The sequence below is a fragment of the Eublepharis macularius genome, chromosome 2 (genome assembly GCF_028583425.1).
Source record: "Eublepharis macularius isolate TG4126 chromosome 2, MPM_Emac_v1.0, whole genome shotgun sequence".
Classification (NCBI taxonomy): Eukaryota; Metazoa; Chordata; class Lepidosauria; order Squamata; family Eublepharidae; genus Eublepharis; species Eublepharis macularius.
The window spans coordinates 25,076,118-25,092,811 of record NC_072791.1 but is presented as its reverse complement, the minus strand read 5'-3'; the positions used below and the strand labels follow the sequence as shown (position 1 = coordinate 25,092,811).

Below are 16,694 nucleotides of genomic sequence, written 5' to 3'. Positions count from 1 at the left end.
CTCCCCTCCTCCACTCTGTTCTCACAACTCTGTGGGGTAGGTTAGTGTGATGGGTCAAAGGTCACATGGTGAACTTCCGAGTGGAGATTTCAGCATGGTTGTCTCATGTCTAACTCTAATCACTGTGTAGCACTGGCTATCATGAGCTGGAATTGTGCCTTGAGAAGGTTGTTTTGTAATGTATATGCCACCAATGTATGGTTGTCAACTCTATGAGTGATTCCACACACGTTGGTTAATGCACTTCCAATCCTCTTTATAAATCATTTGGAACGAATTTTTTTGTGTGCGGAACAAAAAATCCACCTCAAATGATTGATAAAGTGCATTGAAAGTGCATTATCCAATGTGTGCATAATCATCCTATGTCTGGAATTTGCTGTGGATATTTCCTAGGGAGGGGCAAGTATGAGGAGGTGAGCAAGCTCAGTGCAGATCTGATGCTATAAAAGCCTGCCCTCTGAAGCGACCGTTTCCCCCAGGGAAACTGATCTCTGTAGTCTGAGGGTCAGCTGTAATTCTGGGAGAAATCCAGGCCCTATCTGGAGGCTGGCAACCATACACCAGAGGCTAGATAACATTGCATAGCACAAGAATGGATTGAACAGTTTTGAACTTCTGCAATTTTTTACTTAGAATTCGCAGACTTTAAAACCAAGAGTGTGTATTCATCAACTCGTGTCAGCTAAGGCATAACTAAAATCTGTCTAAAGTGATCTTACATATCTCCCTTAAGAACAATGTGCTTTGCAGGATCAGGGGAAGGTCCAGATAATCCAGTCTTTGTTTGTAAGATGCCCAACAGCTAGCTAGCAAGTGCTAGCTATTCCTGCAGAAATGAACAAGTGGTCCAGTCAGATTACCTTCTGCCTACCCCTTCCTTGATAGGAAGCATATGGCATCCATCTCACCATCTGTCGCTCCATGTTTCATTTTATGCCACTGTGCTCATGATAACACTCATTATCTGTTTAGTACATGCCGGGCAACAGAAAAGTAGTGACAGAGATTAGAGAAAGTTTGAGGTTGTTACGTCGCACCGGAAAGGAGTGTATCGAGCAGAGGCGCAAGGCCATACGGAACGGAGAGGAGACCCCTTTGGATATTCTCACTCAGATCTTGAAGAATGCAGGTAGGAGAACTCCCGTGGAAAGAAACCAATAATTATTTTGTGGGTCTTCCCTGAGGATAACATGAGAACCAGAGGAAGAAATGGAGCTAACTGCTAGTTAGCTGAGAAACACCTTGCTGGGTTTACTTTCCCCTCTGCACTCAGGTGTTTAAGTCCCGGGCATGGCCAGAGGTGAAAGCCCTTGGGCATGAGCCTAAGGGTGAAAACTGAAGGGCACTTGTCCTTCAGCTCTCAGCACGAAGGTTGGAGCCTAGAACTCGACAGGGCTCCCCGCCCACCATATTGTTACCCACTTTGGGTTCCCACTGGGGAGAAAATCAGGATACAAATATACTAAATAAATAAATAAATAAGCAACTGCTTCTAACTGTGAGATGTGAAATTAGGTCTATACATTTTGGAAAATATTCTTGCCTATAAGAGCAGGTTCGCAATCCAACACCAAAAATAACGAAAATTTCAACCCGTTCTAACTAAGAAGCATAGAAGAAATTCAGTTGGGCCAGTAGTTTTCTAGCTGGTTGGCCACTTTAGCTCCTCCTCCTCTATGGCGACTTCAAGGAAAAGCAAAATAATCACATTTTCTTGTTTGTTTGTTTATTTTATTCGACTTCTTTTCCGCCGTCCCCGCAAATGAGCTCAGGGCTGATCACACTATTTAAAATACAATACATAATTTAATACAGTTCCATAAAAACACATAAAAGCCTTATAAAATCATACAGTTTGGTACAAAAATTACAATAGATAGCTTCCCCTGGTGGCTATCTATTAATTAATGCTTAGTTAATTTTAAAAACGCGCACAAGGTGGTGGACAGATATGATGAGGAGGTTTAACTCATTCTCCTCCTCCTCCTCCTACACGGCAGATCCTCTTCTTGATCGCAGATGTTTGCTCTCTTGGCGAAAAAACCACGCAGAACATGTACGTCGAGGTGTAAATAAATGACAGAAATAACTATCTGGGAATCTCTACCATCTGTGAATACCAGCACTAAGAGGCAATGCCAAGGGAAGGTCTCAGCCTCTGTGTCCTCTTTGTTGGCCCTCCAGGGCAACTGGTTGGCCAGTATGTGAGACAGAGGCCGTTTCCACACACGTTGAATAATGCACTTTCAATGCACTTTAGTTATCCTTTAGAAGTGGATTTTTTGTTCCACACATGGAAAATCAGTTATAAATGTTCACTAAAGCGTTTTGAAAGTGGATTATCCAACGTGTGTGGAAGCAGCCAGAGTGCTGGTCCAACCCAGCAGGGCTGCTCTTTTGTTGCCACCATGTGTCTTGCCTACGTCGCCTGTTCAACTTCCTCGCACGTGGCCTGGGGAAGCTGTTTCCAGGCAGGCCTAAGGCCCAGCAGCACCTCTGAAAGATCTGCTGGGGCGAGGGAGAGAAACTTGGCTAGGAGAAACCATACAGTGGTACGAAGGGATGAATTGATGTTAATAGTTCAACTCTGTAAATCTTTGCAGGTTTGCAGCTATGTACCCTATCATGTTGTTTATTAAAATGTCTTTGAAATTGACTGTACTGACTGTACAGCGTAATTCGCCTTGAGTCTCAGTGAGAAAGGCAGACTATAAACTCAGTGAGAAAGGCAGACTAACCAACTTAAGAACATAACTAGTTTCTCTGCTGGCTCCTGCCATACGTTTGCTTTAGTCTTCAGTCTGGGCCTGGTAAGAAGCTTTTCTAGCAGGACAGGGAAATCTTGGGAACATCTCAGCGAGCTGTGAAGGAACTAGTCTGAGCTCCTGTTTTCCCCTCCTGTTACAGATATTTCAGCCAGGGAGTGGCCCATGGGCTCTTGGCTCTTCATCAATGGCTTACCTCTAGTGGCCTTAAATAAGTTAAGCCAGTAGGTTCAGGAATCGTTTAGGATGAGGTTATTATGCTGGGTTTTTTTTCTGTTGTGTTTTGTAAGCAGCTTTGGGTTCCCATAGGAGAGAAAACAATAGTAAAATTCTTAAGTGTCTTTGAACCATGCCCACCCCTGACTAGTAGGGGTGTGCACTGAGAAGATTTTTGTTATAATTTCTGATCCGGATTTCAGGGAGGAAATATTTACCATTATTGTTTATTTCTGGGTAGGATATTACCAGTCCAGAAGTAAACTCCATGTTTTTTCCCCTTTGCAACTGTTATTGTCAATGGGAAATTTATTCAAAGTTCTGGGAAGCTGTTTATAAAGATAATGGCACCAAATCTGCACAGAACACAGTTATCCCTCTAAGGGAGAATCAGGAAGCAGCCCTATGAGTGAGAGAGGGCCAAACTAGTAATTACATTTTGGGATGTTTCCCTCAAACCAAATTGCTTTCCCTGCAGCCTCTGTTTATTTAAAACGTCATTTCAAAGATGGAGCTGAAATTTCAGAAGCTGAAACACAAGGTGGGGAGGCATACTGCCGAAAAGGGCTCCCTTGGATCTTTAAAATGACAACCCCTGAAGCTGCTATGTGGCTATGGAGAAAGTGAGTTGGGCAGGGGAACCCCAAGCCACACCAAAAAAAAGATGTCTAGTTTGGCCTGATGAAATTGCTGAGGGGATGAAATTGCTGAGGTAAAATTTGTTGGTAGAATAGAATACTTTAACAGTAATAGGCAAAATAGTTTTCTGGCAGCTTAGTTTCAATGTTTACAGTCCTTAAGAGTGAGAGGTGTTTTGTTTAATACTCTGGTTAAAGCAGAAATTCACTTGAAAGGAAAGGAAAAGAGAGGCCAGTCTGTGGAACAAACACTAGAAGGAAACTGGAGAATTCACAAGAAGCACTCTAGGTTACTCAGTGGTTCCTAATTAAAGTTCGTTAGGCGACTTATTTCAGAAAATATTTTTTGTTTTGTTGCTGAGGAACAAACTTGGACTTGGTTGGAACCTTAATAAACGAAACTCTACTTTTTATATTTTACTAGCTTGATACCCATGCTTTGCTACAGTATTTAAATGCTTTAAATCCAGTTATAATACTTATGGGTATGTAACATTTTTACCTCAGGACACATGCAGTGACTTCCAATAGCAACTGCAGACTGTTTAGAACGTGGGGAGTGAGGACCAATCAGGCCGCATATGCAAATGATGTCTGTGTTCCAATTGTCTTGGGGAGGGTGATGAGATATGGAATGTTATGAGCCCCAATCAGCCTGCATATGCAAATGACCTTGAAAGGCTGGCCCAATCAGGGAAGAGTGGCCGAGCTGGCAGTGGGCGGGGATGCAAGCAGGCAGCAGCCACACAGAGAAGCTGCATCCCTTTGGGAAAACACTTTTTACCCCCTTAGGGGCAAATTTCTTAAAATCCCTTCTTAGTGAGTCTTTGCATCACAAAAGTAATGTTCTGCCCAAATTTCATGTTTCTAGGTCCAGGGTTTGGGCTGGGCATTGATGAGTCAGTCAGGGCACTTTATATAGATAGATAGACTTTTGCTTTCGTCCTATAGACCTTTGCTCAGCTAGTGATGTCTCATCTCTAGAGCCTTATTGTATTTTTGCCGTCTTGTACCTTTGAGCAGAATGTCAACCTTGCCCTTTGTTTCCCATCTCAACAGCACAGGAAGGGGACTGTGATGATGAAAATATGCTGGACCATTTCATCACCTTCTTTTTTGCAGGTTTGTGAATCAGCCTCCCTTTTAATACATAAACATCTTGATATCCCAGAGAAGATCTGCACTTACTAGAAGCAGGCTTCTGCAGGCCCAGCCAACAAGAATGCAGATGTGTGTTCCAATCAGCATTGGCATCCACATCAGGGCATTCATCTGGGTCAATTGATTGTCTGAATAGATATTAATAAATGATCAGCCATCTGGGCTCACTACCTTTTCTGTATGATTTGTTGCTATAAATGGCTTAAATTACTGCCCAGTCCATGGGAATCAGGCTTAAATTTCAGGAATCTGGATTCAGGATAACCTCTAGATAGAAGAGCTGTTCAGAATGATGATAAGTCATACCACCTGATACCAGGTTATAACCATTTCTTGCCTTGAAATTTTTGCATCAATAGCATACCTTGGCATGGACTAGACCAGAGGGAAATGCCTCCCACTTCCAAACTCCATTGCAATATTCATGGGTCTCCAAACTGTATTTAGTACTTGCCATGTTCCTTGTGCCTTCAAGGCTGGGAAATGTTTTCCAGCTAATAATAGCATTCAGTTTATATACCGCTCTTTAGGACAACTTAACGCCCACTCAAAGAGGTTTACAAAGTATGTTGTTATAATCCCCACAACAAGGTCACCCAGCTGGCTTCACGTGGAGGAGTGTTGTGTAAGAGATCTTCCAAGTGTATGCATGTATGATGGACCGCTCCCCCTTCACTCCCCTACACTGAGGCGGATTTTCCCTGCAAATTCCAAGTTTGCTTGCTATGGCTAAGCAGCCCCAAGTAGCATGTCTCTATGTATGGTTCTAAAGTTCTTTTTGTCCCCCTTGGATAAGCAGTTATGTTTTTGGCGTTTTAGCCCAGCCAAGAAACTTGATAGGGGAAAAGCAGGAGCCCTCTTCTTCTTTGTATGAAACGGCATTAGAAGCTGAATAAGTCTCAAAAGCAACAGCAACTTTATTCAATAGGCAGGAATGGGATATGGGCAGCCAGGGGATGAAATTGCTGAGGTAAAATTTGTTGGTAGAATAGAATACTTTAAAAGTAATAGACAAAATAGTTTTCTGGCAGCTTAGTTTCAATGTTTACAGTCCTTAAGAGTGAGTGGTGTTTTGTTTAATACTCTGGTTAAAGCAATATTTCTTCACAGATTTCCCTTTTCAACTCAGGTGTCCTGATGTTAATTCAACACTGTTTTCCCTTTACAAAAGACCTGGGGTCCTCCTTAGAGCCAAACCCCCTTGTAGACACTGGGCAGGAATTCTTCTTCGTCTAAGAAGACATAACCGTATTCACTTGACTTGAGTGGGAGTTTCCTCTTACTACCCACTCACTCTGCCAAAAAGACACACCCAGTTCTATCTCGGCTGTGTAAATGGATTTCAACTTGTGCTGGTTTTTATACTTGGAATCCCCAACTAAAAATCTTCCTTCAGACAAGATCATTACAGTTAGGCAAACGTTTTCTTTTTCCTCATTTCAGAGGGGAACCTGTCTGACCCTCCTTGTCAGACCCTCTCACACACTCAACTAAAAAAACCCTCTGTCAACACCAGCTGTCATCCTGATGGCTGGTTCTGAATGGCCAATCAGAAAGAGGAGGGAGCAACCTGTCAATCAAGCTCTCATTCCAGGCAGTTGTTAATGCCTTCCCTTCTCTCTCTCTTAGTGTTGCACTAATGAAATTTTTTAAGTGAATTCTGTCACAGCATGTTTGGAAGGGATATCTACAGATTTGATTGCCTGCAAATAGTTTCCAGTTAGGGAGCCAACTTCATGAACACTGCTTTGTGTTTCTACTGTACAGAAGGATTTCCTCTTTCCATTTCTTTCCTGTCAACTGTGATGAAAAGAGCAAGAGTCAAGTACCACCTATAAGACTAACAACATTTATTTATGATACATTTATTATGACTCTGAATTTCCCCAGGTCAGTAACAAAAACCTGATCATTTGCAGTGTTGTCTTCTAATACCCCATATGCTGGCCAATTTCTTATTGGTGTGTGCAAGAGAATCTGCCCATAGGGCTACTCATAACCACGTGCAAAAGACATGCATTCACCAGTTACTGAATCGTGCAGGTATGTATGACAGAGTGCTAGCACTGGCCGTGGCTCTCGGCTACATGTACACATACTAGAAAACACATTTACCAATGTGTGATGCGTGAAACAGGCCTTAGGATGCTCCCTTTCTCCCCAGTACAGTAGCTTGTGACAATGGCCAGGGCTGACTGAAGGCTTTTTGGCACCCAAATTACAGCTTTAGTGCCCTCCCATTCATTATAGAGAAAAATGGCAAAAGAAGAAGAGCAGGCTACCAGGGGTTCGGACAGCTGGTTCCATGGCAAAGGCCACTTATGTACACCTCATTTGGGGTTTGGGCAGCCAGCTTCCAGCAGCAGCTCCTGCCCACCCCACATGGGGTGAAGGCTGCCCCTAGCTTAGCCCAGGGTGGCAGGGGTGGAAGTGATTCTGGAGCCCCATCGTGGACTTTGGTGTAGTGTGGTTAAAAGCGGTAGGACTCTAATCTGGAGAGCTGGGTTTGATTCCCCACTCCTCTGCTTGAAGCTAGCTAGGTGACCTTGGGTCAGTCACAGTTCTTTCAGAGCTCTCTCAGCCCCATTCACCTCACAGGGTGATTGTCGCAAGGATGATAATAACACACTTTGTAAACTGCTCTGAGTGGGTGTTACTGTCCTGAGGGGCGGTATATAAATTGAATGTTGTTGTTGTTGTTGTTATCATCACCACCACCACCACCACCAAGACTGGCCCCAAATGCTCTCACACTCAGTTTCTTATTAATAAAAAGGTGTGCGTTTTATTAGCTGACAGAAGGACCAGAGAATATCAGGAAACTAAGCTGGTTGTTGATGTTGGTTTTTGTTGCCAGAGGCAACTTAAATTTCTGCCAATACCTTGGAAGTATTCTAAGCTGGACCACTTGCATTTAAGAAATGGACGGGCCCAATGTCTTGTTTTGTTCCCATCACCATTCCTCACCTCACCAGATCTTCCATTACGCAGGTCACGACACCACCGCCAGTGAGTTGTCTTTCACCATCATGGAATTGGGGCGGCAACCTGAAATAATGGCGAAGTAGGTAAACTGGGCCTTTTACATGCTCTGTTTTACTCTCTTTTCTTCTCATAACCATTTCCTGATTATAGCTTCAGTAGTCTCTGTTTTTCAGTTTTAATAAAAAGTTGTGTTTCAGGAAGTCAGTTTAGATGGTGCATTTTTTTGAGCACAGGAGTCCTGACCACTTTGGGGTGGTACTTCATGTGATGGCTGGATCCAGCAATAATGGACGTAGCCATCAACCACACCCTCACTTTTCTTGTCACAGGACTGCCTATGTGTCTGATAGCTAATCCAATAATTAATCTAGTGAAACGTACATCTGTCTTGAAAATTTCATTAATAATGAAAAGCAAGGATTATACTGTGGATGAAAAACCTTCAGTAAACTCTTTAAATATGATATGGTGGTGGAAAGTGCTGTCAAGTCATAGCTGACTTATGGCGACCTCTGGTAGGGTTTTCACATCAAGAGCCTAACAGAGGTGGTTTGCCACTGCCTGTCTCTGCAACCCTTTGTTGGGGGTCTCCCATCCAATCACTAACCAAGGGTGACCCTGCCTAGCTTCTGAGATCTGATGAGATCGGCTCACCTGGGCTGTCCAGGTCAGGGCAAATATTATATAAGAACATGAGAAGAGCCCTGCTGCATCCAGCTGGGTCCATCTAGTACATCTGATTTCACACGGTGGTCAACCAGTTGCCCTGGTGGGCCAGCAAACAAGGAATAGAGTCCAAGGCCCTCCCCTGATTTTGCCTCCAAGGTAAATCTGTTAAAAGGTTTACTGCCTGTATAAGCAGAGACTCCCTTTAGTCACCATGACCAGTAGCCATTGATGTCCATGAATCTGCCTAACCCCTCCTCCCAATAGCTGCGCTATTCGGGAGATCCAGTTTGGTGTAGTGGTTAAGAGCACGGGACTCTAATCTGGAGAGCCGGGTTTGATTCCCCACTCCTCCGCTTGAAGCCAGCTGGGTGACCTTGGGCGAGTCACAGTTCTCTGGAGCTCTCTCAGCCCTACCCACCTCACAGGGTGTTTTGTTGTGGGGATAATAGTAGCATACTTTGTAAACCGCTCTGAGTGGGCATTAAGTTGTCCTGAAGGGCGGTATATAAATCGAATGTTGTTGTTGTTATTATTATTTCCCATCACTACATCCCCTGGCTGTAATTTAGAACGACATCCTAAGCAGAATTAGTCCATTGAGGTCAGTGAGCGTAGAAAGGTGTCACTCTTGCTTAGACTAGCACTGTAAGCTGTTAATTTATTGAAAGATTCATCTAACTCAAGTATAGTCTATGAAATAAAAGGCTTTTATAAGTTTGCCTTTTTTTAATCTCTTGGTACATCGTTATTAATTAAACTGGATCTTTATAGCTCTTGCATGATTAATTAATTTAGCAGTCACAGGCTTATTCTCTTGGAAGTATGTTGATAGCATGTTATGGCTTTAATTGCTGTGTTAAAGAAAATTAAATAATTACAAAGAACACACAGAGTTACGTGGTGACCACCGACAACAGGAACTGAATAAAGAAACTATGGTGAGGCTTAGCCTGGCAGGGTGAACCTTGATCTTCCCAGTGGCAGAAGTCTGTATTTTAGCATGAAGTCCATTTTCCTGTCTGTGCTTGTTAGACTTCAGGCTGAAGTGGATGAGGTTGTTGGTGTGAAGAGGGACGTTAGCTATGAAGATCTGGGGAAACTCCAGTACTTATCACAGGTAAAGCTGAGAAATGAGATTTCCAGGTAACGCCAAGTTGGTCTGAATATGCTTTTCTGTACTGTAACACCTTTGGATTGAGGAACAAAACTGGCTTCCAAATGGGACTTGAAGCATGATACTTATCAACACTTTAAGTAAAGAGAATCTCTAAGCTTCTGGAGAATTTTTAACTGTTGAATGAACAGACAACACTGTGCAGTGATGAACTTTTGTTCAAAATGCCGGAAGAACGAATTTGAACGCTGTATTACTCTAATTCTACCACTCTGTGGCAGTAGAGTATCATCCAATTGCTGGTAGAGTTTTCTCCACTCATCATCTCACAAGCACCACAACTGCATTAAACATACTCTCTTATTTATAGACAGTACATAATTTGAGCTATGTCAATCATTTATTGTGGGTAACTCATGCATCTTCTCTTGAAATCTTGTTGGGGAATATCTCATTTTCAAAGAACAGTGTTTGAGCATGCAACATCTCCTTTAAAATAGTACGCTTTTTTGTAGTTTTCATGTGTGCCTGCATTGTAATACCTGTTACATATTCCCCCTATTTTCCAAGGCCAGCAAAGTTTTGTGAACTTGTTTTATTTGTTTACTTTTGAAAGAATCGGCGGAATTATTCATGGAAGAAATACTGAGCTAAATCAGAGCTGTAGGGACAATCCTGCAGATAAGATGTTTTGTCTGAGGCTGCTTCCACACACGTTGGACAATCCACTTTCAATACGCTTTCGTGAACATTTGTAACTGCTTTTCCATGGCTGCTTCCACACAGGTTGGATAATCCACTTTCAATACTCTTTAGTGAACATTTGAAACTGATTTTCCATGTGTGGAACAAAAAATCCACTTCCAAAGGATTGCTAAAGTGCATTGAAAGTGCATTATTCAACGTGTGTGGAAATGGCCTGTGTTCTGATGTCATATTAATTGGCATTAAGCCAGAACATGCATGGACTTGGCTGGTCACCATGTTCAGACACATGCCTTGCTCATCCTTCCTTCTCCCCTCCCTCCTTGTGCAGAGAATCCCTGTTAGAAGCCAGCTGTGGTTTCCCGTGACAAGCCTATGCAGAATAATTGGGGTTGAATTTTTGTTTCACAAACCAGGGCTCCAAACCAGAGTTTAATCCACATTTCACATCTCAGTTTGTGGGAGGACCCGGGAGGAAAACAAAGTGCCGCTAACTCAGACCTCTGCATTAATACATCATGGTAGACGGATTTGTGGAGGTGAGGTCCATCAATAGCCATGACAAGTAAAGGGAACCTGCATATTCAGAGAAAGGACCTCTGAATACAAGTGTGAGGAGGCATCACTGGGGAGGGCCTTGGACTCCATGCCTTGTTTGTTGGCTCTCCAGGGCTACTGTTTTGCCAGCTTTGTAAACAGGACTAGATACTAATCCAGAAGGACTCCCCTTATGTTCTTAGAACTTGGTTTCTAACCAGAATTTTCCATGTGAGAAGGAAAGGAGTAAGGTATGTGCAGAAGCCAGCAGCAAATCGGGCTTGTGCACATCCAGTTTAGTGTTGGTTAGAAATGACGTCTGAATGCAGACTTTTATCTGATCACACAAGAAGGTCTGAAGTGGCTTGTGAGTAACTGTGTTTTCTTCACTTGTTCCTTTAGAGGCGACCTTACAAGACAGGTCACATCTACAAAAACCACCCAGTAAATTCATGACCACCTAGAGCTTTAAGCAAGGCATTCCAGGTCCATTCATATCTACTTGACATGCTAGATGTTAAAGGAAAGGGTGGCTCCTCCGTCTACCCTGTGTTAATTCCATATTACCTCCCCTTAGGTCCTCAAGGAAGTCCTAAGATTGTACCCACCAGTTCCAGGCACTGCACGGCGGATGGAAAAAGAAGGCATTATAGAAGGGATCAAAATTCCAGCAAACACCACTTTGTTAGTGAGTCTGTTGAATGGACCATTGTCTGTGATTAAGTAAAATCTAGGCTGCATGCAGGTGTACATAGCTTGACTCTGGCCTACAGGCCCAAAGTAAAAGTTGTACTTAAGGCAAGGCCATTTAGTAAAACCTCATGGCACTTCTCTGACAGCCAAACTACACGAGACGAATTACATGCGTATGATACGTGAATGCACTTACATGAGTTTCTCCATTGCCTTCCTGTTCACTCACACACTGTGACCACAGTGCAGTCGATCCTGTACTCGAATTGGCATGTGTTGCTTCCCCATTCTTCCCAGACGAGAGATGGTATTCCATGATGCACCTTTTCTTCACGCATGCTCAAACCTTCCTCTGCAGCTTTTCTGAGAGGGAGACTTGTTTACTCAATTAAACGTATTGGGGGGAAAACCCACCGTGTTTCCAGGGACGGGGGTTGAAAATAGGGGTTCCACACCTCTGCTGAGATCTTACAGCTCAGGTGTCCAGGAAGGGGGGGCATCAATGCAAATGGGGGGTGGGTAATCCCCACTTTGGAAGCCACAGCAACGTTTCTTGCTGTCAGCCAGAATCAACTCTTTTCTGCCTGTTTGTCCCCAGCCATCTCCGAGCCCCATTATTATCTATGGAAAAAACTATGTGGGCTATCCAGGGGGATGGGGGTGGCATTTCGCAAAATAAATCTACAAAATTTTCAGTGGATCTACTGCTAACTGTCCTCTAAAGGCCCCCCATGTTTCAGGGAGAATGGACCTTGGGGAGCCATTTTAGGCCCCCCCCTCCAAGAAGGTGCCATCAGCCACCCCATTTTTTACTATTGTGGAGAGAAAATGACAGGAACTAGGGAAACCCATTGATCATGCCTTTTCCAGAGTTCAGTCTCCCTGAAACTTAGGGGGAAGTAGGTCTGCAAATTTGGAGGATTTTGCTTGCAAAATGCCACCCCAGCTCCCGAGACAGCTTCCCTAGTTTCCCCCACAGGGAATAATGGAGATTGGAGGTGGCTGGGGGCACCTTCTTTCAGGGCCCATAAAGTGGGCCCCCAAAGAAAACTTGGGGAGCCTTTAGAGAACAGCTAGAAGTTGTTCCCCAGGAAATTTAGTAAAATTCGGTCCTAATAATATTTTTGTACAATGTTTTTAAATGTTTTATATGAAATGTTTTAATGCTGTTATCCGCCCTGAGCCTGCTTGTGGGAAGGGCAGAATATAAATATGATAAAATAAATAAATAAATAAAATGCCCCCTCAGACCCCCGGAAAGCCCTGAATTGCATTTCCCATTTCCCAGGAAATAATGGCCACATTTTACCCAATTTACTTTTTATTGCTGAGCCAAACTGGAGAACAAGTACCCCCACCCCGACCCCGTCCTTTTCAGGTTTATGTATCAGGCATGTTTCTGAACTTTTACTCAGATGCTCAGTTATGTTGCCACGATCTTTCTTCCCACCTCCTCCTCATCTTGACTGAAGATGCTGCATAGAGAGGAGGAAGAGGAAGTTATGGGGGGAGGAGGGTACAGGAAGGAGGTGTAGGGAAATGCTGGCATCAACTAGAAAACTGGAGAATTTAAAACATGCCATATCAAAAGCCAAACAGTTTGGGTGTCAGCCAGATCTAAATGCGAAAAGAGGGGAGAGGGAAGCAGAAGCTGCCCAAAATCGACACTCTGCCATAATGACTTGCTGATTATGACCATGGACACCCGCAACCGCGACTATACCACTACCCCAACACGTGTGCAAACTAGGGCTACAGGACACATGTTCACCCGGGGTGAAATGGACATGGGCAGGTAGGAGCAGACATGCTTCTAGACACTCACATAGCCTCATGTCTCGTGTAGTTTGGCTCTGAGTCCTCAGCGTTCATTAAACCGGTATGAAGTGCCCAAAGAAAATGTGTAGTATTTTACAGACTGAAAAAGATACAACTGGATGATATGCTCTGTAGTACTACTTCAGTTTCTGTCCCTGCCATTTTCCTCCTTCCTTTTTTTTTCTTAATAAATTTATTCCACATTAATTTAAAACATAACCATACAAAACCCATTCCACATTAACTTAAAAAAACCATACAAGAAATGTATGGTTAAAAGAAATCTGAGCTTTTCCTTCTCTATTTGTGAAGGACTTCAGGATTACTACACATTTCTGATTTTACTTTATTATCATTCCTTCAGTAGCATAAGGGGCTTTGGTACTGCTGGATGGAATTTTACTACTTTCAGTAATAATCTTGTGTTTGCAGAGTGCAATTTTTTTTTGTTCAGATAAGCCTCTATTGAATAGTGCTGTGACTAGAGTATCAGTCAATGGTCAGCATAGAATACTAGGCCTACTTAGGCATCCAAGTCTTAAAATCCAGTCCAGTCCAGTTTATTCATTTATTTTTTAATTTTAAATAAACAACTTTTATTAATTATAAACAGAAACAATAACAATAAACATTAAATTGCAAATACATGGAATAATATATTGGTTATACAAGCTTGCAGGTTTCGAAGAAAAACATTTAAAACACTTGCTTACTATAATTTGTAGTTCATATACCACAAGAATAAGTCACAGTATATTGGTATAGTTGGTTTAGTTCATAGTGCTAGACTTTCAATATAACTTGGTGTAGATGGTTGGGAGGAAGTGTTTCAGTTTCGTCAATGAAATTTAAGAAAGACCACCATTTTTCATAATAGTTAGATGTCGAGGAATTAGCCGATAAATTGTCTGTTATTTTATCTATAAAATCCAGTCCAGTTTAGATTAATAAGTAACCTTTCAGTATATCAGATTTACTTATGTCTTTACTGTTTCACTTATAATAGGACCCCCTCCCTCAGAGTTGCCAGATCTCAAACTTTTATCCTGAGCATTAGATTTTAGAGTTTATTCTGAAGATTTCAAGGCAGCAGGTTGAAATCTCAAGGCCACCAGGTACCTCACACAGTTATGGGGTTCTAATGCCTGTAATTATTGTAATTAGAGATGGGAGGCACCAACAACTCAACAACCTTTTACATTTTGTACATAGCTAATTCCCACGTTTTTTTAAAAAAAACAAATATAGTAACGAGCTATTTCTACACAATTGTGACTTCATACACTAACAGATGCCTTGTGCCATGGCACAATATCTAGCAGTGTGTGAAAGTACTATGATGAATACTGCTATTCAGTAGGCCCCACTTCATGACATCATCACCCACATGCCATGAGTCTCCAGGCTTGGAATTGTGGGAAGCAGGCAGTTGTACTCCACCCTGTGTGTACTCTGGGGCCGCCTCACCATGAAATGTCGGGCTGTGGGCCTGATCTGCAACTCCCCTTTTTTGATCAGGTATATGAGTTTCCTCAAAGAACTGAGTTCAGGAACACTGGTTTCCAGCAGAACCCAGAATCTTATAAGATGGCCCCAGTCAAGGGTCATTTCGTAAAAAAAAGAGCTGGAGGAACTCATTAGCATAACTCATTAGCATATGCTACACCCCTTGGCATCACCAGAAATGTGTCATTAGCATAACTGATTTGCATATGCCACACCCCCTGACATCACCTATCCTGGCTGTTTTGGACCCAATCCTGGCCATTCAGGACTGAAATTGGGCCCAAAATGGCCAAAAAGGGGCTGAAAATGGCCAAAAAGGGGACGAAAATCATCAGGATCAGGCCACTGCTGAACAGGAGAGTGACCCACCACCCGTCAGAGGACTGATCCGGGTTATTTCAGCCCCAATCCAGGACAAAACGGGCCCAAAATGGCCGAGAGTCAGGTGGGCAGGGCCACCTGACATGTGACCTCTTTGGGGAACTGCCAGAACTGCGTTCCTGTGCATTCCCCCTCAAAATGAGCCCTGGCCCCAGTTGAGATCACAAGGCCACTTCCCTCCTTCTCTCTCCAGCTGATTCTGTAAAATTCTGTTTGGTGGTCCTTATGGCAATCATGAAACCATTTCCCACATTTCTCAAAGCAATGTTTCAAGTGTTTTTTTTAAAGGATTATTTTTTTAATGCACTGAAAAGTCTACATAAGGAACTAGAAGGAACTTTTGTGAACGAATAAACATATAGAATAAATCATACAAAATAAAGCACATTTAGAGTGATTCCGCACACGTTGGATAATGCACTTCCAATCCTCTTTATAGATCATTTGGAACGGAATTTTTTGTGTGCGGAACAAAAAATCCACCTCAACAGATTGAAAAAGTGCATTGAAAGTGCATTAGCCAACGTGTGCGGAATCAGCCTTATATAAGTTTGTAATTATGCAAGCTGCAAAATTACTTGGTAGCTCATGCACAGCCTCGGTACAGAACTTTCATCTTTTTGTTAGAACAAAATCAAATATGTATTTGTCTGTTCCTGAAGATGATGATTGTATTTTTATCTTACTTCACACCAACAAGTTTAAGTGGTTCTCTTCTCTTGGCAGTTTGAAACCTATGTCATGGGACGCATGGGAAGGTTTTTCAAGGATCCACTGATTTTCGATCCTGACCGATTTGGCAAAGAGCAACCAAAGTGAGAATTTCGTTCAAGGTTCTTTCGTTTTCACAAAATGGATGTGTTACAATCGACATTGGAAATAATCTCCACTGATCAGACCAAAGGTTCATCTAGGCCATGTTTCTCACTGCAAGCCAACCCAATGTATCTTTCTGCCCAACAAGCAGGACCTGAAGACAATAATTAATTTTCTGTCGCTGTTTCCCAGCAATTTGAATTGAAATAGGCTGTCTTTGAACATGGAGGTTCCATGCAGCCATGATGGCTAAACAAGTACAGATAAACTCATTGTCCATCGATTTATCTTAACCCTCTTTAGAGCTATGTAAGCTAGTGGCATCAAGTGGCAGTAAGATCCATAAATTAACTATAGGTTGCAGGGGGAAAGTATTTCCCTGTCCTGAATGTACAATCCTTGGTTTGCATTTCAGACCCTTGGTCTGAACCAGTGGAACTCTTTTTATGTTCCTGAGAGGGTCTGTAGCCCCATGGCACAACATCGGGTTTGTGTTACAATAGACATTGGAAATAATCTCCACTGATCAGACCAAAAGTCCATCTAGACCATGTCAAATCTCCAGCATCTACAGACCCTGGAGATCCACTACCAGTACCTAGACAGTACTGACCTTGACCAGTGCAGCTTCATGTATATTCTCTGTTTTTCAAACAGACCCATAGCGGCTTACATTAATACAGAGAG

At 42.7% G+C, this 16,694-nt stretch overlaps 1 protein-coding gene across 1 annotated transcript in view; it reads left to right on the top strand.

The window, feature by feature from the left end:
- Window positions 1-16,694, top strand: part of LOC129324065 (cholesterol 24-hydroxylase-like) — a 42,407-nt gene that overhangs the window by 20,833 nt on the left and 4,880 nt on the right. The window contains exons 8-13 of the mRNA XM_054971052.1: window positions 976-1,132; window positions 4,682-4,744; window positions 7,775-7,847; window positions 9,470-9,554; window positions 11,371-11,481; window positions 15,918-16,006. Coding sequence (XP_054827027.1) covers window positions 976-1,132; window positions 4,682-4,744; window positions 7,775-7,847; window positions 9,470-9,554; window positions 11,371-11,481; window positions 15,918-16,006 — 578 coding nt within the window. The remainder of the gene's footprint in view (window positions 1-975; window positions 1,133-4,681; window positions 4,745-7,774; window positions 7,848-9,469; window positions 9,555-11,370; window positions 11,482-15,917; window positions 16,007-16,694) is intronic.